General features: G+C 42.0%; 1 protein-coding gene across 2 annotated transcripts in view; it reads right to left on the bottom strand.

The window, feature by feature from the left end:
- ak7b (adenylate kinase 7b) overlaps window positions 1-21,833 on the bottom strand; it is a 32,105-nt gene extending 10,272 nt beyond the window's left edge. For both annotated transcript variants that reach the window (XM_034079392.2, XM_034079391.2), the window contains exons 1-14: window positions 21,727-21,833; window positions 20,570-20,731; window positions 20,367-20,475; window positions 19,864-19,958; window positions 18,476-18,577; window positions 18,310-18,393; window positions 17,875-17,963; window positions 17,671-17,761; window positions 16,647-16,724; window positions 12,696-12,845; window positions 11,964-12,092; window positions 11,772-11,877; window positions 1,783-1,911; window positions 1,316-1,381 (exon numbers count right to left, since the gene is read on the bottom strand). In XM_034079392.2, the coding sequence (XP_033935283.1) occupies window positions 1,316-1,381; window positions 1,783-1,911; window positions 11,772-11,877; window positions 11,964-12,092; window positions 12,696-12,845; window positions 16,647-16,724; window positions 17,671-17,761; window positions 17,875-17,963; window positions 18,310-18,393; window positions 18,476-18,577; window positions 19,864-19,958; window positions 20,367-20,475; window positions 20,570-20,731; window positions 21,727-21,798 (1,462 nt within the window). In that variant the 5' untranslated portion in view covers window positions 21,799-21,833. The remainder of the gene's footprint in view (window positions 1-1,315; window positions 1,382-1,782; window positions 1,912-11,771; window positions 11,878-11,963; window positions 12,093-12,695; window positions 12,846-16,646; window positions 16,725-17,670; window positions 17,762-17,874; window positions 17,964-18,309; window positions 18,394-18,475; window positions 18,578-19,863; window positions 19,959-20,366; window positions 20,476-20,569; window positions 20,732-21,726) is intronic.
- Between the last annotated feature and the right edge of the window lie 1,492 nt (window positions 21,834-23,325).

The following is a 23,325-nucleotide window of genomic DNA, read 5'->3' on the forward strand; positions in this document are numbered from 1 at the left end:
ACAGGGACACCATCACACACAGGGACACCATCACACACAAGGACACCATCACACACTCTGTAGCACACACAAGGACACCATCACACACAGGGACACCATCACACACTCTGTAGCACACACAAGGACACCATCACACACACTCTGCAGCACACACAGGGAAGCCATTACACACAAGGACACCATCACACACACTCTGCAGCACACACAGGGAAGCCATTACACACAAGGACACCATCACACACACTCTGCAGCACACACAAGGACACCATCACACACTCTGCAGCACACACAAGGACACCATCACACACTCTGCAGCACACACAAGGACACCATCACACACTCTGCAGCACACACAAGGACACCATCACACACAGGGACACCATCACACACAAGGACACCATCACACACTCTGCAGCACACACAAGGACACCGTCACACACAAGGACACCATCACACACAAGGACACCATCACACACTCTGCAGCACACACAAGGACACCATCACACACTCTGCAGCACACACAAGGACACCATCACACACAGGGACACCATCACACACAAGGACACCATCACACACTCTGCAGCACACACAAGGACACCGTCACACACAAGGACACCATCACACACAAGGACACACAAGGACACCGTCACACACAAGGACACCATCACACACAGGGACACCGTCACACACAAGGACACCGTCACACACAAGGACACCGTCACACACAAGGACACCATCACACACAGGGACACCGTCACACACAAGGACACCGTCACACACAAGGACACCATCACACACAGGGACACTGTCACACACAAGGACACCGTCACACACAAGGACACCGTCACACACAAGGACACCGTCACACACACTCTGCAGCACACACAAGGACACCATCACACACAAGGACACCGTCACACACAAGGACACCATCACACACAGGGACACCGTCACACACACTCTGCAGCACACACAAGGACACCGTCACACACACTCTGCAGCACACACAAGGACACCATCACACACCATCACACACACACACAAGGACACCGTCACACACACTCTGCAGCACACACAAGGACACCATCACACACCATCACACACACACACAAGGACACCGTCACACACAAGGACACCGTCACACACACTCTGCAGCACACACAAGGACACCATCACACACCATCACACACACACACACACACACACACACACACACACACACACACACACACACACACACACACACACACACACCACACACACACACACAGTACTGCTGGGGGGACATAAAGCACATGGACAGCCCTGCAGAGACCTGGCATAATGTTCCTGCTGGATGAAGACATCTGGAATGTTCCGTCTTCTGCCTCCTGTTCTTCAGCTACACAAGAGAGCAAAGGGATGTTTGTGCAGGTCCAGCGTGTATTCTGTTGTACTGAGTATGCAGTAGTGCAGTCAGAGCTATGGCTGCGTTTACTTTGAGTGTGTGCTGCAGATAGCCGTACACATGATAACGTTGCACCTCGACACTTTTGCTGAATGATTCAAGATGTAAACATGAAAGGGTTTATCGTCATATGCACAGTAGCTAAAGCGTAGCTGTTGGCAATGGAAACCTGAAGTCCTAGGCACGGCCAACAATCCAACAAACAATAAACTTAGCACATAAAGAAATAACGGTGTGAAATGCAGGAATAAGTCAACTATGAACATTTCAAATACGATAAGATATGCAGGAGGACTTCCTGTTGTTTCTCTCATTGTGCACAACGAGTGTCTCACAGTAGAAGAGCTCTTTAGCTTGTTCGTATGTCTTTGGAAAGCCATCGAGAACAAAGCCCTGGTTCCTGCACGGGTTGGACATCAGCCTGTCCTTCACCACCTTCACCAGCAGAGGGTCCTCCAGAAGACCTGATGGACAAACCTTAGCTTAACAGAGAACTGAAACTCACAACAAGCACTGAACAAGTATGGATCCAGCTGAACCTCATGTTGTTATTTGAAATGTTTTATCATAAAATACTGCTTATTGTAGATTTAAAATCTAAGAATGAAACATATGTTGATCTTCTGTCGGTATACCTCTGTTATTCATAAGTTCTTCATTATATTTAGCACATTTCTGTTAAACGTACATCTTGTAAAACTTTACACCTCTCTCACTTTAAATTCTGCTATTCTACACATATGTTCTTTTTCAAAGTAATTTCTCATATTGTTACTGTACTTCCTTTTGTTTGTTGTATATTCATATTTCTTGTAAACATTTCCCTTAATTTTTTGAATGTATGTAATTGTAATGAATAAATAATTAACAGAGGTGGGAAGTAGTGGAGTACAAATACGTTGTTACTGTACTTAAGTACATTTTACTCCACTACTTATTTTTCTGACGACTTTTTACTTTGACTTCTTACACTTTGAACACAAATACCTGTACTTTCTACTTCTTACATGTTGAACCCAAATACCTGTACTTTCTACTTCTTACATGTTGAACTCAAATACCTGTACTTTCTACTTCTTACATGTTGAACCCAAATACCTGTACTTTCTACTTCTTACACTTTGAACACAAATACCTGTACTTTCTACTTCTTACATGTTGAACCCAAATACCTGTACTTTCTACTTCTTACACTTTGAACACAAATACCTGTACTTTCTACTTCTTACACTTTGAACACAAATACCTGTACTTTCTACTTCTTACATGTTGAACCCAAATACCTGTACTTTCTACTTCTTACACTTTGAACACAAATACCTGTACTTTCTACTTCTTACATGTTGAACCCAAATACCTGTACTTCTACTTCTTACACTTTGAACACAAATACCTGTACTTTCTACTTCTTACACTTTGAACACAAATACCTGTACTTTCTACTTCTTACATGTTGAACCCAAATACCTGTACTTTCTACTTCTTACACTTTGAACACAAATACCTGTACTTTCTACTTCTTACATGTTGAACCCAAATACCTGTACTTTCTACTTCTTACATGTTGAACCCAAATACCTGTACTTTCTACTTCTTACACTTTGAACACAAATACCTGTACTTTCTACTTCTCACATGTTGAACCCAAATACCTGTACTTTCTACTTCTTACATGTTGAACCCAATACCTGTACTTTCTACTTCTTACATTTTGAACCCAAATACCTGTACTTTCTACTTCTCACATGTTGAACACAAATACCTGTACTTTCTACTTCTTACATTTTGAACACAAATGCCTGTACTTTCTACTTCTTACATTTTGAACACAAATACCTGTACTTTCTACTTCTTACATGTTGAACCCAAATACCTGTACTTTCTACTTCTTACATTTTGAACACAAATACCTGTACTTTCTACTTCTTACATGTTGAACCCAAATACCTGTACTTTCTACTTCTTACATGTTGACCCAAATACCTGTACTTTCTACTTCTTACATGTTGAACTCAAATACCTGTACTTTCTATTTCTCACATGTTGAACCCAAATACCTGTACTTTCTACTTCTTACATGTTGTACACAAATACCTGTACTTTCTACTTCTCACATGTTGAACCCAAATACCTGTACTTTCTACTTCTTACATGTTGAACCCAAATACTGTACTTTCTACTTCTTAAATGTTGAAACACAAATACCCTGTACTTTCTACTTCTCTCAATGTTGAACTCAAATACCTGTACTTTCTACGTCTCACATGTTGAACACAAATACCTGTACTTTCTACTTCTTACATGTTGAGAAGTAGAAAGTACAGGTATTTGAGTTCTTACATGTTGAACTCAAATACCTGTACTTTCTACTTCTTACATGTTGAACTCAAATACCTGTACTTTCTACTTCTTACATGTTGAACACAAATACCTGTACTTTCTACTTCTCACATGTTGAACCCAAATACCTGTACTTTCTACTTCTTACATGTTGAACTCAAATACCTGTACTTTCTATTTCTCACATATTGAACACAAATACCTGTACTTTCTACTTCGTACATGTTGAACCCAAATACCTGTACTTTCTACTTCTCACATGTTGAACCCAAATACCTGTACTTTCTACTTCTTACATGTTGAACTCAAATACCTGTACTTTCTACTTCTCTCATGTTGAACTCAAATACCTGTACTTTCTACTTCGTACATGTTGAACCCAAATACCTGTACTTTCTACTTCGTACATGTTGAACCCAAATACCTGTACTTTCTAATTCTCACATTTTCCAAACAGCTGGTTCCTTTAGTCTGAATGTGTGTTGGTGCGTGATCATTATTCTTCAGAGTCACTGCGTGCCTATTGGTTGGAACACGATCCGTGTATCCATCACTTCCTGGTCTTCTCTAAAAAAGAGGGACCAATGGAAACGTTGTCATGTTGCCGTTGTTCAGCATGGAAACATTCATTAGCTAACAATGACATTATTGTTCTATTAATATAAAGGGAGGTCAGGTACTCTTTAAAGCAGCTGCTAGCTATGGGTACTTTTTACCGAAGTACATTTCAAAACCCTCTTACTTTCACTTGAGTAAAGAAGTTTAGTGAGTACTTCTACTTTTACCAGAGTATTTTTAAACACGAGTATCTGTTCTTCTACTTGAGTAAAGGATGTGTGTACTTGTGCCCTCTCTGATCATTAATAAATGGTTCTATTAAAGTTCTGCAACTGATTTCCTTCTGCTGTGTTTAAGTTTCTCACCCATCTCATCAACACTTCTCTAACTTCTGGTCACTTTCCAAACAGTCTCAAGGAGGCAAGAGTAAACCCTCTCCTGAAGAAACCCACTCTCAACCTGTCTGATGTTATAAACTACAGGCCTGTCTCTCTCCTCCCGTTCCTGTCTAAAACACTTGAACGTGCTGTCTTTAAACAACTCTCCTGTTATCTCCATCAGAACAACCTTCTGGATCCGCACCAGTCTGGTTTCAAGGCAGGTCACTCCACAGAAACTGCTCTCATTGCTGTCACTGAGGAACTGCACACTGCTAAAGCAGCCTCCCTCTCCTCTGTCATCATCCTGTTGGACCTGTCTGCTGCATTCGACACGGTGAACCATCAGATCCTCCTTTGCACTCTCCAAGAACTTGGAGTTTCAGGCTCTGCACTTTCCCTCCTCACCTCATACCTCAAAGACCGCACCTACAGGGTCACTTGGAGAGGGTCCGAGTCCGACCCTTGTCAATTAACTACAGGGGTCCCTCAGGGCTCTGTCCTCGGTCCCCTCCTCTTCTCTCTGTACACAAACTCGCTCAGATCTGTCATTAGCCCGCATGGTTTTTCATACCACTGCTACGCTGACGACACCCAATTAATTCTGTCCTTTCCCCGCTCAGAGACCCAGGTCGTCGCACGCATCTCTGCTTGTCTAGCGAACATCTCTCAGTGCATGTCTGCTCATCACCTCAAGCTCAACCTTGACAAGACTGAACTGCTTTTCCTTCCGGGAAAAGATTGTCCCACTCTTGACCTAACAATCAACATCGGCCCCTCTGTTGTTTCCCCGACTCAGACTGCAAGGACTCTGGGCGTGACCCTAGATAACAACCTGTCCTTCACTGCAAACATCGCTGCTACAACCCGCTGCTGCAGATACACGCTTTACAGCATCAGGAGGATGCGTCCCCAGCTGACCCAGAAAGCCACGCAGCTTCTGGTCCAGGCTCTCGTCACCTCACGCCTAGACTACTGCACTCCCTCCTGGCTGGTCTACCTGCATGTGCCATCCGACCTGCAGCTCATCCAGAATGCAGCGGTTCGCCTGATCTTCAACCTTCCTAAATGCTCTCACACCACGCCGCTCCTCCGCTCCCTCCACTGGCTTCCGGTAACTGCTAGAATCCACTTCAAGACGATGGTACTTGCGTACCATGTTGCGAATGGATCTGGCCCTTCCTACATCCAGGACATGGTTAAACCGTACACCCCAGCATGTGCACTCCGCTCTGCATCAGCCAAACGGCTCGCTGCACCCTCGCTGCGAGGGGGACCCAAGTTCCCATCAGCAAAAACACGTGGGTTTGCTATCCTGGCTCCAAGATGGTGGAATGAGCTCCCATTGACATCAGGACTGCAGATAGCTTACACATCTTCCGGCGCAGACTGAAAACTCATCTCTTTCGACTCCACCTCGAGCGATAAAAAAAAAAAGAAGCACTTATACTAGTACTTATACTAACTAAGCACTCATATACTAACAAAGCACTTATATACTAACAAAGGACTGGCTTATCTAAAGCCAGTTGAGTAGGACTTGAAATGTTTTAGCTCTATGAAACCTGATGTACTTATATGATTCCAGGGTTGCCAACTCTCACGCATCTGGCGTGTGACACACGCTTTCACTCTCAATCTCACGCTGCCCAAACTATTCTCACGCCAACACATAATACCGAAGACGAGAAAAGGTTTTGAAAACTTTTGTCACGTAGTGATCGTCTTCCCAATAGAACATCTTTGATAATGTCTTCTGGCCAATCAGAATCAAGATAACGACGTGGTGTTGTTGCAGGAAGTCCCGACGGAGAATACTTTTGCTGTAGTACATCTCTATATACATCGATACAACATTACGTGTTGATAGAAATCAACACGTAATGAAATAAGACCCCACGGTTTGATGATTGATGTGTGGGCTGTCTTTCATTTTGACACACAGTACAATGGGGGCTATCCACCCTTATCCACAATGTAAAGTCATTCACAGCCTCTTCCCTCTTCTCTCTGTGAGGAGCAGCAGGTTCAGCTTTCAGAACAAAGTAACACAAAACTAAAATAGCATTCATTTTTTTAAATATGTCGTGTAGTAATAGATTTATTTATTTTTCTTCTCAAGAGAGGACCAGAATGTGTATGTTATGTTAGTATTTCAAAAAATCTCCTGGGGTAGAATCGCCCCAGACCCCCCAGCAAGGGTTGGGTTTAAAGCATGTCAACTCTTTCACCTGTGGAGAAATTGCAGGATTGGCTCCAGGCCGCCCTTTTTATTTACTACAAGACAAATGTGCCTTTTATATCAGAGAGTTCAATTTGGATTGAGACAGGGACATCATCTAAACCTCACGCGTGGCATTTCCCTGTCAAGGGGAGCGTGTATGTAATTACATTGCAAATACTGATTTGAGCCCCACCACTGTATGGGTTAGGCGGCCCTACCATAGATTACCCAACAAAAATAATCTGGAGCCGCCACTGCCGACCCGTATTGCGCATGCGCAGATCTAAGATCCAGTAGAAATGATAACAAGTAAAAGTCTGCTGCTTATTGTTCTACTAGGCCAAAATAGAGTCAAAGAGTATATGAGAGTGTGTTAATTAATATATTTGGCAGTTTGGAGTAAGTCTGTAGATTTGTTTGTGTGTGTGTGTGTGTGTGTGTGTGTGTGTGTTTCATGTATAGGCCTCTCACGATAATTAATTTTGTTGGATAGATTTTCCCGGAAATTATTGCAATAAACGATAATATTGTCGGCACCGTTGTATGACCATTTTAGACCACTGACATAATGATAATATATAATAATAATTCAAGTACATCCTTACAAACTGCTAGTCACATCCTCATGTAAATGGCAATTTATCGAGTTCATTTTTATTTATTGTACGATAAGTCAATTAATTGGCCTATGCACACAATAAAACAGTGGAAACAAACATGTGTTTGACTTTCATTAGTGAATGAAACTGTGTGCCCTTTATAGTCTGTGTCCAATATTGTGTATTTGTACAGTATTATATATATGCTAAGGTCCCGCGGCAAGAGGAATCAAAACAGGAGAAAGACACAACACATCGCTCAGAAAACCCTGAAGAATTATCACTGCACCCGCCTGAGGAATGTTCTGATTATGGGAGACATATGAGACACACGGAGGAGTCTCCACACACACGGAGGAGTCCCCACCGCCCGTCACCCCCCTTTGAGGATACTCCGTTCACCCTTTCACCCACGCCCACCATCCTGGAGATCGTTGAACACATGAAGGAGATACAGAGGGCTGGCACCGATTCCTTCCTGGATTTCAAAGACCAAACTAAGGCGATACGCAGGGCTGGCAGCATGTCCTTTACCCCCGCCCCTCAACGACGCCCACCAAAATCACCGCAGAGACGCGCACCATCTCCCCCGTCTTCATCACCGCGCCTACGTCAACCACCTCCCCCCCTGGCAGCATGTCCTCTACCCCCGCACCATCTCCCCCGTCTCCATCACCGTGCCTACGTCAACCACCTCCCCCCCTGGCAGCATGTCCTTTACCCCCGCACCATCTCCCCCGTCTCCTGATAAGGATGTGTGTGTACAAAATACAACAAACTCTTACTGATATGTGTGGGGTCCAGGCTCAAGGGCGTATGGCACTCAACTCTTTCCAGGACATGCCGGGGCCCTGCCTGCCAGTAGCTTTGCCGATATCTGTATTGATAGGTAATAGATTAAGGTCGGTGAATCATCTTAGAAACAGGAAGCGCCCAAACGTTTGTGTGAGTTTATCTAATTTAGCAGTGATTCCATGTCAGCCACAGCTTGTTGCAAAAAACATGACTGATAGTGTGTTTAACGAACTTAAACTAGCTTTATTAAATGTCAGGTCTTAGGCAGGAAAAACATTTTTAATCAATGATTTTATCACTGAGCACAATCTTGATTTTATGTTTTTAACAGAAACTTGGATTGAACAAAATAACAGTGCAGCTGTTCTTATCGAATCAACCCCTCCCAACTTTAGTTTTATGAGTCAGGAAAGAATGCATAAGAAAGGGGGTGGAGTTGCTATTCTGTTCAATGATTCCCTTCAATGAAGGAAGACATCTTATGGGAACTTTGCTTCTTTTGAATATGTGGCCCTTCAGCTGAAATGCTCCTCTCGAGCTCTGTTCCTAAATATCTATAGACCACCCAAATACTGTGCAAGCTTTTTTGATGACTTTACTGAACTGCTGTCTATAGTGTGTATTGACTTTGACCGTCTAGTCATTGTTGGTGATTTTAACATCCATGTTGACAACCCCCAGGACAGAGGGGCTAAAGAACTGTCTTGTGTTCTTGATAGCTATGGACTGACTCAGCATGTGACGGAGCCCACGCACAATAAGGGGCACACTCTGGACTTAATTATCTCAAAGGGTCTGAATATCTCTAAGGTTGTGGTGACTGATGTTGCGCTCTCTGACCATTCCTGTGTGTTCTTTGAGAGCTCTATTTCTGTTCACACAAATGTTCAAAAAGAGGTAACCACAAAGCGATATTTAACTGAAAATACTAGGGAAATGTTTACTCAGAATATTTCTTCCACACTTGCCCCTGCTAACATCTCAGTAAATGAGCTAGTAGATCATTTTAATTCAAAAATGTAAAATGTTATAGATGCCATTGCTCCAACTAAGGTAAAGGAAGTGTATGGCAAGAAAATATCTCCATGGAGAAAGGCCATGACCGTTAAAACAGAAAAAAGAGAATGTCGAAAAACTGAACGCAGGTGGCGAAAAATAAATCTCCAGGTTCACTTTGAAATCTATAAAGAGAGACTTGGCCTTTATAATTTGGAATTGAAAAACGCACGACAATCGTTCTTTTCTGACATCATTACCAAAAACAAAAACAACGCACGTGCCTTGTTTGCTACCGTCGACAGACTAACTAACCCCCCAGTGTCAGTAGCCTCTGAATTTCTATCCACCAGGGCGTGCAATGATTTTGCCTTTTTCACTGACAAAATTCAGAAAATCAGACAAGCAGTCAGTGCCTCTGCATCACGAATAGCAAATGTGTTGTCTCTGTGTCCACTTAACATCAATTCAGACATCATGACACAATTCCATCAGATTAATGATAAAGACCTAGAGGACATTATACAACTTCTGAAATCCTCCTCCTGCTGCCTTGATATTATTCCAACAGGATTTTTCAAAGATGTTTTGCCTTGCATGGCCTCAGATCTACTTCATATAGTAAACAAATCTCTTCACTCAGGTATTTTTCCACAGGCCCTGAAAACTGCAGTTGAGTAATTTCTTGCATTTAAATAACTGTTTCGATGTGTTCCAGTCAGGCTTTCGTCCAAACCACAGCACTGAGACTGCTCTTGTAAAGGTCTTTAATGACATCCACTTAAACACAGACAGTGGCAGAACTTCAGTGTTAGTATTATTAGATCTCAGTGCTGCGTTTGACACTGTTGACCACAGCATATTACTGGACCGACTGGAACACTGGGTGGGACTTTCGGAAACAGTTCTAAATTGGTTTGAATCCTACCTAAAGGATAGAAACAACTTTGTTTCTATAGGTAAATACACATCTGAGTTGACAAATATGACATGTGGGGTTCCTCAAGGCTCCATCTTGGGGCCTCTTCTCTTTAACATCTACATGCTACCACTGGCTCAGATAATGAAAAACAACAAAATAAGTTACCATAGCTATGCAGATGACACATAAATCTACGTAACAATTTCACCAGGAGACTATGCTCCAATTCAAACACTGAGTAAGTGCATTAAACAAATCAATGACTGGATGTGTCAGAACTCTCTCCAATTAAACAAAGATAAAACTGAGGTAATGGTTTTTGGAGCCAAGGCAGAACGTATAAAAGTTAGCGCTGAGCTTCAGTCTGCAATGTTCAAAACAACAGATGAAGCCAGAAATCTAGGTGTAGTCATGGACTCTGACCTGAGTTTCAACAGTCACATTAAAACAGTTACTAAATCAGCCTACTATCACCTAAAGAATATATCTAGGATTAAAAGACTAATGTCACAGCAGGATTTGGAAACACTTGTCCATGCTGTTATCTTCAGCAGACTGGACTACTGCAATGGTGTCTTTACAGGTCTCACTAAAAAATCTATTAGGAAGCTGCAGCTGATTCAGAACGCCGCTGCTCGAGTCCTCACTGACACTAAGAAAGTGGATCACATCACTCCTGCTCTGAAGTCTTTACACTGGCTTCCTGTGTGTCAAAGAATAGATTTCAAAATACTGCTGCTGGTTTATAAAGCACTGAATGGTTTAGGCCCAAAATACATTTCTGACCTCCTGCTAAATGATGAACCATCCAGATCTCTCAGGTCTTCAGGGACTGGTCAGCTTTCTGTCCCCAGAGTCAGAACTAAACATGGAGAAGCAGCGTTCAGTTATTATGCTCCAAATATCTGGAACAAACTCCCAGAAACCTGCAGGTCCGCTGCAACTCTGACTACTTTTAAATCCAGGCTGAAGACTTTTCTTTTTGCCGCTGCTTTTAATTGAACTATTCATATCTTAAACTGCACTGTAACTTTTATCCATGTACTTTTTCTTAATGTCTTTCATTTTTTGTTTTTCTTTTAATGTTTCTTTTATTATCTTTTACTGTTTTTAAATGCCTTTATCTGAATGTCTTTCATTTTTGTAAAGCACCTTGAATTGCCTGGTGCTGAAAGGTGCTATATAAATAAACTTGCCTTGCCTTACTGACACGATAGCAGTCATTTTGTGCGCATATATGTAATCAAACCCATGATACCAAAATCTCACTCCAGCCAGGTACCCAAAGTTGGCAACCCTGATGATTCTGTTTTCTTCAAGTTTGTATCTTGTTGGTCGAATGCACTTATTGTAAGTCGCTTTGGATAAAAGCGTCAGCTAAATGCAATCTAATGTAATGTATGCACCCACACTCACTAAAGTACATTTGTTGCATGTGTCGACAATAAAGTAGATTCTTGTGAGCTGTGTGCAGGTGTTAGTGGTCAGGGTACCCCTGGTGCTCAGAGTGTACCTCCATTCTGCTCCATGCTCTCCTTCAGGCTGCCCAGCAGCTCTTTAGCCTCGGCTGCAGAGTCCTCATTATCAGCATCTGGATCAACGTTCCTCACAGTATCCTCCTAAAAGATACAAATGGAATTGTAGGCCCATTATTTGTGTTTTGTTAACACTAGCACAGGTTTTGTTTGCCTGAGGAGAAGCTCACCAGTTGTGCGATGGTTTGAGAGATGGTGTCCTTCAGTGTGATGTGATGGAGTTTATAGTGTTCACAGATCTGTCTGGACACCAAGCTCTTCCCCACCGCAGGAGGACCCAGCACACACACACGGATGGGCTGCAGAGAACACACTAACACCAGTCATCATCAAATCAAAGCAAGCTTTATTTATATAGCACCTTTCATACACAGTGCTAACACAAAGTGCTTCACAGAAACACATAGACAATTTACAAATAGAAACAATACTAACTCCCCCTTCCAGGTTAATAATCAGTATAACACATAGCTTTGCAATTAAAACAAATATAAATAGATTTATATATATGTATCAATACATACTGTATATACATACATATACACACACAATAAAAGAAGAATACAAAACAATTCAGTTAAAAGCAAATTAAAAAGGTGGGTCTTGAGTTTGCTCCTAAAAGTATGAGTGCTCTGCTGCCTCAGGCCCTCGTCTGGGGGTTATTCCACAGTCGTGGGCCGTGATAATAAAAAGACGCCTCACCATGGGTCTTTGTATTCACTTTTGGTATGATTAAAAGGCCAGTACCAGAAGACCTGAGGGTTCTAGAGGGCACAGAGGTTAAAAGCAAATCCGATAAATAGCTAGGTCCAAGACCATTCAGAGCTTTAAAAACCAATACAGGTATTTTCAACATCATGTACAACTTTGGTCTTCTGCTGCCTGTCTGCTTCAGTACATACCAGTAGTCCCCTGCTCTGCTGATACTCCTCCACCACCAGCTCCATGTTCTCCACCAGACCTGACTCACACAGCCAATTGATGGAGAACAGCTCCTTCAGGTGGACCGCCTCCATACGCAGGTTGACCAGCAAGGAATCCATTTCCATGACCTGTGAAGACCAAATCACATTTCAACAGAGCTTAAAGGAATCATATCACAGCTGGGTAAATATGCTCTTTCACTTTTCTTGGTTGAATTACAAGATATCATTCTCATGTCTGTGTGTACTGAACACAGAGTCCTGCACGGGTCTGATTTTCAAGTCCCGCCCTGCGACGTGCAATACCGAACCCGCCCCGCTACCCCGCACATATTGCCAATTAGTTCCGCAACCCGACCCGATCCGTCAGCACAAGATCCCCAACCCGACCCGAACCCTCATATATATGAGCAGTGAAAATGTGCAATTATTAACACACGCAGTTGCACATTTGTCTCAAAAAGCGTGGGATGTTGGTTATTTCCTCCATCTAGATGACACCAAAAGCCTCCCAGACGTTGGATTTCGCTCTTGAGGAAGTGTTATTAATTTTTTTAACTTAAAGGTATCAGCTAGACATTTCTCCCGTTAATTACATACAATAAGGCAATTGTTTTTTGTATTACAAGTTTTCTGAAATAGCATGTTTAAATATGCAAATTATCCATTATTTCATTAAATATGCACATATTTTTAACACATTTCAGGAATCGAAATCTGAACTTTGGATAAAGCCAGGTTCAAAATTCTTGTTTCATTTTGTAGTCATATTAGTATCTAAGGCTTTTACAGAAGGGATTTTGGATATCTCTTTTTATCACTCCATAAATCCGAAAATACTGTCAACAGCCCTAAAATATCCATTTTCGCCATGTTTTTAGGTATACAATGTTGTATAATTCAGGCTATGAATGATATATGAACAAACCCTTCTGTAAAAGCCTTCATAATATTGATAGGAATATAACTGGAAGGTTTGGTGTATGTACGTGCTACTGAAGTTGAAATTTCGAACTCAGAGTAGGAGAAAAACCTCATTTTGAGAAAACGACCTTTAAAGATTGCAGTGAGGCGCTAGCTAAACCCTCCTGTTCTTTGGATGACAGCTTGCGCATCGACGCACTCCGTGAAGGTATTTCATGTTCGGGGTCATTTGTTTTTTGTATAACCTTGCTTCGTGCAAGTGACAATTGTTGTCGTCTTCTCTGTGAACGTTTTTTTCGCCGTTCTTTTGCCATTTTGAGAAATTTCTAGCGGAAAGCTAACCAGGAAGTGTTTTAGCACACCACGTGACGCATCTGAACGAATCACGTTGTCAGAAATTGACACCAGCCAATGAGATTTTGTTTCTTGGTTTAAGACCCTTTTGTGCTTTCACGATTGGTTGCTGATACAAAGGAAATGACCATATTTGGATCCGATGAGATTGTGCAGGAGAGACACAGCTTTCCAACGATATCTCTGATCACATGGTGCACACAGCGGTCGCGGTACTTTATGTTACGTTAGAATGCTAACTTTTGGTGAATTTAGGAGAAATCTACAGACGCAAATAGACAAACTATAGTAAAATAAACACTTAAATTTGTATTTTGTATGTTTTCCTTCCAAAAGCCTGAAAGAAAACATGTTATAGAATCAAAATAGCACAAAATCTCAAAATTGACCAGTACTTGAAAAACGATGTTTTTGCCTGCCGTGTCTCGCCTTAAACATTACACTAAATTATTATTATTGTAATATATTTATTATGCATCACCCAGAACGGAACCCGGAAAAAAGCGTTTGAAAAAAATACCACTCGCGAATGGTTAGCTTAGCTTAGCATAAAGGCTGAAACAAACACCTGGCTCTGTCCAAAGTTCAACAAATATATCAACCAACACACAAGTTGTAGGTAAGAGGTGGATTTCTTTGAAGGATTTGAATCCGTGAGTTTGGTATTTTAATCGGTGCAATGTTTGAGTTTTTAAAGCTGAAATGACGAGAGGATGAGATGAGCAGAGAACAGCCGAGCAATGAAGAAATGTTTAGGCAACACCTTGCTAAAATGACTTTTTGTTGAGTGAAATCACACTGTGAAAGGGTTAAAGTTGTAAGATGAAAACATGGAGAGCACAGGAACAACGCAGGGGAAGCAACATTTCAATGAAAGCAGAGGCTAGCCAGTATAGGCATGTCCAGCCATGCAGTGGGTGGTTTGTAAACTACCTCTCTGAAAGGTCCCAATGTGTTCACTTTGATGGGCTGTCTTCTGAGTGGTTAAACATTGCAAATGGTGTTCCTCAAGGTTCTGTTTTAGGTCCACTTTTATTCTACATCTGCATCAACAGTTTAGGTGAAAATGTGGATGAAGCTACTTTACATTTGTATGCGGACGATACCGTGATGTACTGTGCAGGTCCCTCCATTAAGGAGGCTGGTGTTACATTTCAGGCTGTTTTTAACATTATTCAGACTCAGCTCTCTGAACTAAAGCTTCTTTTAAATGTTGAGAAAACCAAGGTAATGCTCTTCTCTAAAGCTAAAAAGACACCAGAGCCTGTTTTAGATATTGTAACTACGCAAGGAATACAACTTGAAGTGGTTACCTGTTACAAATACCTTGGTATCTGGCTTGATGATTGTCTCACTTTTAAACTTCATGTCAATAACCTGCTTAAAAAGCTGAGGGTTAGGCTAGGTTTCTTCTACAGGAACAAGTCCTGCTTCTCGCTTGAGGCCAGGAAAAGGCTAGTCACTGTGACCTTTTGACCTGTGCTGGACTCTGGGGATCTGGTCTATATGAATGCACCTGCCAATTGCCTGGTCAAGTTAGATGCTGCGTATCACAGCGCTCTGAGATGTGTGACAGACTGTAAAGCATTAACCCATCACTGTACCCTGTATGCAAGGGCTGGTTTGCTTTCACTAACTGTACGGAGGCTCAGTCACTGGTACATTTTTATATACAAAGCCATGTTAGGGAAACTTCCATCTTATATCTGATCCCTGATCTCACGGAGAATTGTAAGTGGCTACTGCCTGAGATCAAATGCTGTGGTTTTATTAAATGTGCCAGCTGCTAGGACTGTCTTAGGGAAGACAGCTTTTAGATGCAGCTCCTCTGTCTTGGAATAGTCTGCAAATTAAATGGAAACTGAACAATCTGGTGCCACTAAATGTTTTTAAAGCTCGGTTGGATGCTAGTCAATCAGAAGCTATTGGTACCTGTTTATGTGGATAATTATGTAAATGATGCTGTATGATGTCCTTTTGTTGTTCTGTTTATGCTTTTATGTTTCATGTGGAACTACTTGAGCAGGTCTCCCTTGGAAAAGAGAACAATGATCTCAATGGGATTTATCTGTATAAATAAAGGTTTGAAATGAAATGAAATGAAAGACGATCATTATAATTCACCTGATAAACATCATGCTGCATTTAGTTCAAAACTAAAGATTGATTCCATAAGCTTTCTTATAGACTGAATCCAGTGGAGTCGCCCCCTGCTGGTCACTATAGAGAATGCAGGTTTAAGGCACTTTCACAGTGGCTTCACTTTTCAGACCTAGAGATTAGTACCTTGATTTGCACATATACAGAAATACAAAAGCAACTAATTGGGTTTTATAGACTAAAGCTATTTTGGTTATCCATTTGCCTATAAATCGTGATCGGCACCTCATGCTAAAGAGCAGGTTGCCAGATAACAGATTCTGGTTCTGGTTTGGTACAGGTACAATGGAACCAAATATCACTGTGAAGAAAATATAGGTATTTCAGGTAGCTGCACAGCTGTGAATTCACAAATTGTCATATTTATAAATGTTGAACAGAAACTACAAACTAGAGATGAATTCGTAATAAATACACAACCGTCTGAAGCATGATGGTGAATATGTTAGTGTTAGCATTAACATAAAAACAAACTCTAAGTGTACAACATACACTCAGTTCCTGTGTGAGGTAGGCTTCCTCAAATGGCCTCTTCTGGATCCTCCCTGGTCCAAGTGAAGAGGAAACTGCCTGGGGAGAAAGAGCCCACATACAGTATGATTATATCTGTTCCTCAGAAAGAGCATCAGACATTTATATAAATATAGGTGAGTATACTTCACTGAGTCACAAATGTAATTAAAAAGGTAACATTGTTTTATTTGTGCACATTTTATTTCAGGCTTTATAACAGGGGTGTCAAACTCAAGGCCCGGGGGCCAAATCCGGCCCGTGACTTCATTTTCTGTGGCCCCACAAGAGCTTGCAAAGAATGTAATATGTTTATTATACAGTTACATGATGATTTAATGAAGCACGTTGCCCATAAACTACATGTCCCAGAATGCATCTCAAATTAGACTTTTTCTCTCAGAATTTGACTTTTTTTCTTCCAAATATGCCTCTTTCTTAGAATGTGCCCTTTTCTCATAATTTGACTCTTTTTTTTTTTTTTTTAAATGTCACTTCCTTTTTTTTTATGTCACTTCTGTTTTTGACTTTTTTTCCAGCTTTTCTTTTGAAATCATTTTGTGACATTCTCACTGAAGAGACTTGCAATTGTTTGCCCCATACTTCTGCTTTCAGACGTAGTTAATTATGAAGTTATTACCCTATCCAATAATAATCCAATGCAGAGGCAATAATGTTATATAATACATTATTTGATATATATGTGGATAATTTTGTAAATTTGTAAATGATGCTTTTGTTGTTCTGTTTATGCTTTTATGTTTCATGTGGAACTACTTGAACAGGTCTCCCTTGGAAAAGAGATCAATGATCTCAATGGGATTTATCTGTATAAATAAAGGTTTGAAATGAAATGAATATATATGTATATATAAGTTACTTTGAGTGCAGCCATAATGCTGATGTGGCCCGCGATTAGCTGCCTTATAACGAAGTGTTTGCTATTGGAATCCTGGGACATGTAACACCTTTGAAAGAGGATGTATTGGCCAGCTGCTACACACACCTTCAGTATCTCCTCCATGGTGTTGTTGGAAGAGTCCACAGCCAGCAGGTAATACGGCTTGGGCTGATGCTCAATCACATTCTGAATCACACTTTACAACAAAGAAACCACAGTGTTTATATCATATCAAATACAACAACATATACTCAGTCAAAGTATTTGATAACACAGGGCTCATAACCTCAAAGAACATGCGTGTCCTACCTCGCCAGGTCCCTAATGTGAATTGTGGGGACGATGTTGCTACCGTCTCCAAAAACAGGTATCTCCTGTTCTTGTCCCAGCCATGACGTCTAATGAGAAAGATGTTATTATCACAACATCAGTGTGCCATGACTTGGGATAGCCACAGTTTATGTTCTCTTATACACCGCATTACAATCCAGACACGGCGAAGTATCAATAAATACTCCATGACCCTGGAGAAAGGTCCGGAAGGCTCATCAGAAGACAAACACGTGCGAACCCTAACAACTAAACCTTTTGTTGACACACTTTGTCATGAGGAAAGGAGCCATCAGTCAGCACTGTACTCACAAGGAACACTCATGGACCTGGCCGGACGTGTGCGTCAATGGAAACAGCTCTGTGTGGCGGAGTCGAGTCGATAACATAAAGACGTTAAACAACAGATCTGACCTTGAAGAAGAAGTGGAAGAGCTGCTCTCCCAGCCCGTACTGAAGTCCTGAAGCCACCACGTACGTGGAGAACATCGTTCTGTTCTGAAAGCAACAGCAATGTGACGGAGCTATACGTGTAATCACATCAGTCTCCTATACGAACAGAAAAGACTTTCAAACTCACCGTCTTCCCCATTTTGACCACCCTCTTCTCCAGGTCCATGTGCGCTTTGAAGCTGGGGTGGGCTCTTCTTCTCCAGAAGATCTCATCGGTGAAGGGAACATCCTGCCACACAACAACAGGAAGCTTGGTACACCGTGAACATCCTGCCACACAACAACAGGAAGCTTGGTACACCGTGAACATCCTGCCACACAACAACAGGAAGCTTGGTACACCGTGAACATCCTGCCACACAACAACAGGAAGCTTGGTACACCGTGAACATCCTGCCACACAACAACAGGAAGCTTGGTACACCGTGAACATCCTGCCACACAACAACAGGAAGCGTGGTACACCGTGAACATCCTGCCACACAACAACAGGAAGCTTGGTACACCGTGAACATCCTGCCACACAACAACAGGAAGCTTGGTACACCGTGAACATCCTGCCACACAACAACAGGAAGCTTGGTACACCGTGAACATCCTGCCACACAACAACAGGAAGCTTGGTACACCGTGAACATCCTGCCACACAACAACAGGAAGCTTGCTACACCTTGAACATCCTGCCACACAACAACAGGAAGCGTGGTACACCGTGAACATCCTGCCACACAACAACAGGAAGCTTGGTACACCGTGAACATCCTGCCACACAACAACAGGAAGCTTGGTACACCGTGAACATCCTGCCACACAACAACAGGAAGCTTGGTACACCGTGAACATCCTGCCACACAACAACAGGAAGCTTGCTACACCGTGAACATCCTGCCACACAACAACAGGAAGCTTGCTACACCTTGAACATCCTGCCACACAACAACAGGAAGCTTGCTACACCTTGAACATCCTGCCACACAACAACAGGAAGCGTGGTACACCGTGAACATCCTGCCACACAACAACAGGAAGCTTGGTACACCGTGAACATCCTGCCACACAACAACAGGAAGCTTGCTACACCGTGAACATCCAACTGGAGTAGAACTACAGAGCGGGGACATGTGCAAACCAGCTCAGTGGGTACTGTAACATCAAAGTGCATGTGTGTGTGGACACATGACCGCTTACAGCGACTCAGATGTATCCAGTCTGCATGGCTCTTACATTTCTTTGAAGTGTACTGAAGTCTTTTTTGGAAATGTATTTATCAAACACCCAGCACGTGCTGTTATGTATTGTGTGTTTCTCTGTCACACACTCCATCAGTGTTCAAAACAAGTTGTTTGTGATGGGCAGTTGATTTGTTTCTACACGATGGAACTGGAGATAATTACACGGTTGTATTCAACAGAATTGCAATCAAATGGAACGTATGAATGCATGCATGCGTTCCAGCCCTGAGGCCAGGTACACATAAGAAGACAGAAGACATGTTAGGCAAGAGGAGACACTCACAAAATCCACTGGCTTGCTGCAGGCCCAGGTCATCACCGTGGAGACCAGGATGAACATCTTCGCTCTAGAAAAACCTTCCATTTCATTGTGGAGTGCTAAAGATATAATACAGGAAGAGACATGTCATTATTATATAAACCCTTTAAGGTTCTGCTGCAGACGACCTGTCATACTGTTTGAATACACACGATCGGTTTGACTATGAGCCTGTACAAACAAGAGGAATGGCCACTACTCCTGCAGTGTGTACTGGTGTACATGGTATTGTAAAGGTATAGGCTTCATGAGTTGTCTTCAAAGCAGCCTATATAGCAAGGAGCAAACTAAATGCTACACATCTTAAGTCAACTCAAGAGTACACTCGGAAAGGAATAGTACCTTAATGAATCATTGCAGAACATTTGATATGACATTTGAATAGAGAATGAAACAGAAAAGCTAGCATAGCCTTAACACTGTGTGCATTTAGCTATACACATACAGTCTTAGGACGCCTTCAGTACCTGAAGCAGCCCAGCAGGCCTCCTCCAGCTGCTCGGCATGCTGGGTAATGTTGTAGATGACGACGTCACAGTCCATCAGCTTTGAAAGCAGCTCCTCCCTGTTCAGGTGCTGGTGTGCAAACAAGCCATGGGAGAGAGATGTAAGACATGCGAGTTACTGATGTCCCTTCTGTGTGGGGTAGCTTGTTCCTGTTCAGTCTAACCTTATACTCCTCCAGGACACGAGGTCTGTCCTCGCCACACGTCTCACAAACTGTCCCAACAACCTGGAACGCTGGCGCCCCGCTGTGGGCTTTCCTCTCCTCCTCTTCCTCAGTCACTGCATCAGGATCCACAGCTGCTCCCACCACACACTCACACAGAAACTGCTCCAGGTAAGTTAGTTAGTTAGTTAGTTAGTTAGTTAGTTAGTAGGTAGGTTAACACATGTGGTGTACATGGTGCATACATAACACAGTCAGAGCAGATCAGTTGTAAGGAAAAGGACAACAAATACAACTATTCATAATTATTAAGATATTGTAACGTTAAAAATAGAGCAATATGTACATGAACTATAGATATACCAAAAAGCAACATACAGTATAATATAACAAAATACTTGTACAAATGAAATAGATCAAAAATAAAATGTGTGCAGTATTGGTGTGAACAGTGGAAAGCCAGGCAGGTGTCCACACACAACTTGATATTGACTTACCATTTTAATCTTTAAGTTGGTCTTTTAATCTTTATTTCATTATTTTAAGTCATTATTATTATTATTATTATTGCTATATTATGTTTTCATTTTATAGGTTTTTAAATGTAATTGTATTTATTCATTTTGAAGTATGTCTTCTGTATTTTTCTGATAGGGATCATTATTAATGTATTATATTTGTATTACCATACCTTTTACTTCCTTGTGTCTCATATCTGTTATAAATGTTATATTATATTGCTATGCTGCATGTTTAAAAACAGCTCTTACATCTGAGGGAGTTCCTCGTTCTCTGATTGAAACTGTCATGTGAGCCATGAAGCACTTTGAGCTGCACCTGCGGGTTGGAAAGTGCTATAAATAACCCTTTATTATTATTATTATTATTATTATTATTATTATTATTATTAAAAGAAGTACCATTGTGTACAATGTGCACAATTCGAAAGGATGTGCAGGACTGACAGTGTAATAATATCAGTAGATGAGTTCTCTTTGACTGATGTTAGTCTGTTCATGTTGCTGAGCGAAGATAAGCTCATCAGCGTGCTAACGTTCCTCCATTAAGTCACCCTGTTGCTTCACAGTAACTCACATTAACACTAGCTACAAACTATACTCACTTATTTAAGATGTTCCACGATGAAATATATTTACCTTGGCAACCCATTTGGAAACGTAAGAGTCTATGTTGTTGATAAAAACTCTTTTCGGTGTCACTTTCTCCATCCTCCGCTCTGTCGTTAGCTGGTAGCTGTTAGCAAGTACTGTTGCTGTCCAGTTGCCATGGAGATTGCCCACACGCGCCAGGGGGTGCGTTCGTTTATCTAATAAAGTCAGAGCGTCCCATTTCTATAACACTTGGCGTTAGTTTGAACACATGAAAGACAAACTTGAATATCGATTTGTAGAATACAAAAGATACTGCCTCTTACTTGTCAGTAGAGAGGGAAGAAGTACTTAGATCTTATACTTAAGATATGTACTATGTATAATAATACCGCACTGTATAAATACTCTGTTAATTAGGCTACCTGTCTTGCATTGGACATGTTACTTGAGTAAAAGTACAGCTACATGTAGGCCTACTTAAAGGTGGGGTAGGTAATTCACTTCAGATACACTTGCAGTGTGCGAACTATACCACGGTCACCGGGGGAGCCGGGAGCCCCCCCGCCCCCCCCGCAAATGCTGATCCGTGCATTAATAGCAACAGCACAGACATAGGCCTATTATATAGAGAAAATATATTGCACACGGGGTTTGTGCCACAGGTCTACATTTACATGAAACGTCCCGATGGATCATGTTCATGTCAACAGATTTCCCGAGCATGTATGGGCTACGCAAACTTCAATCAACTTGATAATAAGTAATCCACGGACCACCAATGTAACGTTTGACTGTTTAATTAAATCAACTTAAAATGTCTCAAAAATGTGATCCACTCACTCCACTGTTGGCTGGTCCAGCCAGCCGGCGGCCGCGGGACCACCGCAGCAAAATCGCCCCCCCCCCCCCCCCATCTCGAGCAGCAGGCAGGGAGGAAGAGGAAGAACAGGTGGAGTGGTCATCAGTAGCATCATCATTCTTCCACATCTCCTTCGACCTCTACTATGGTAGTTGTAGTCATCAAGTTAGCTTCTCTTGGCTCAGCTTCTTGTGTCTCTTCAGCCCCCAAGTTAACGTTAGCTGTCAAGTTAGCACTAGCACTGACGTTAGCTCCCTCCTCTCTCGGTTCTGTTGTAGCAGCAGTCACAACGTACGATGTGCTACCACCAGCTACATTCGGTTGGTCTTCTTGATCAGGTTGTTTGGCCGTCTTTTTAAAGAAATTGCCCAAGGTACGTTTTTTTTTTCTTTTCGACATGTCAGCAGCAGCAACAATGCCTGGTAAACATGCAGTGCCAACTACACGAGCTTGTGAGTGAGTGGGTAGTGGGTGGAGCTGCGGGCAGCATACAAGCAGGCGACACTTTTTTCATGAATCATAAACTATAATTTTATTTCACTTATTTTACACCTTTGGAAAAAAAAACATGCCCAAAATGGAATTTATTTGGTCATCATATCAGTATTTTAGAGAGCTCCCCCCAAATTTCACAAACCATGTTCCCAGGGGAGCTCATGTCACCACTAGGGGAGCTATAGCTCCCCCTGCTCCCCTCCAGTTCGCACCCTGCACTTGTTGTTATATTCCATGGAATGCTCTTAACGTCCCGATAGCAATGAATCAGAGCCATAGAGAGATTATGT

The sequence above is a fragment of the Pseudochaenichthys georgianus genome, unplaced genomic scaffold, assembly GCF_902827115.2.
Source record: "Pseudochaenichthys georgianus unplaced genomic scaffold, fPseGeo1.2 scaffold_605_arrow_ctg1, whole genome shotgun sequence".
Lineage (NCBI taxonomy): Eukaryota > Metazoa > Chordata > Actinopteri > Perciformes > Channichthyidae > Pseudochaenichthys > Pseudochaenichthys georgianus.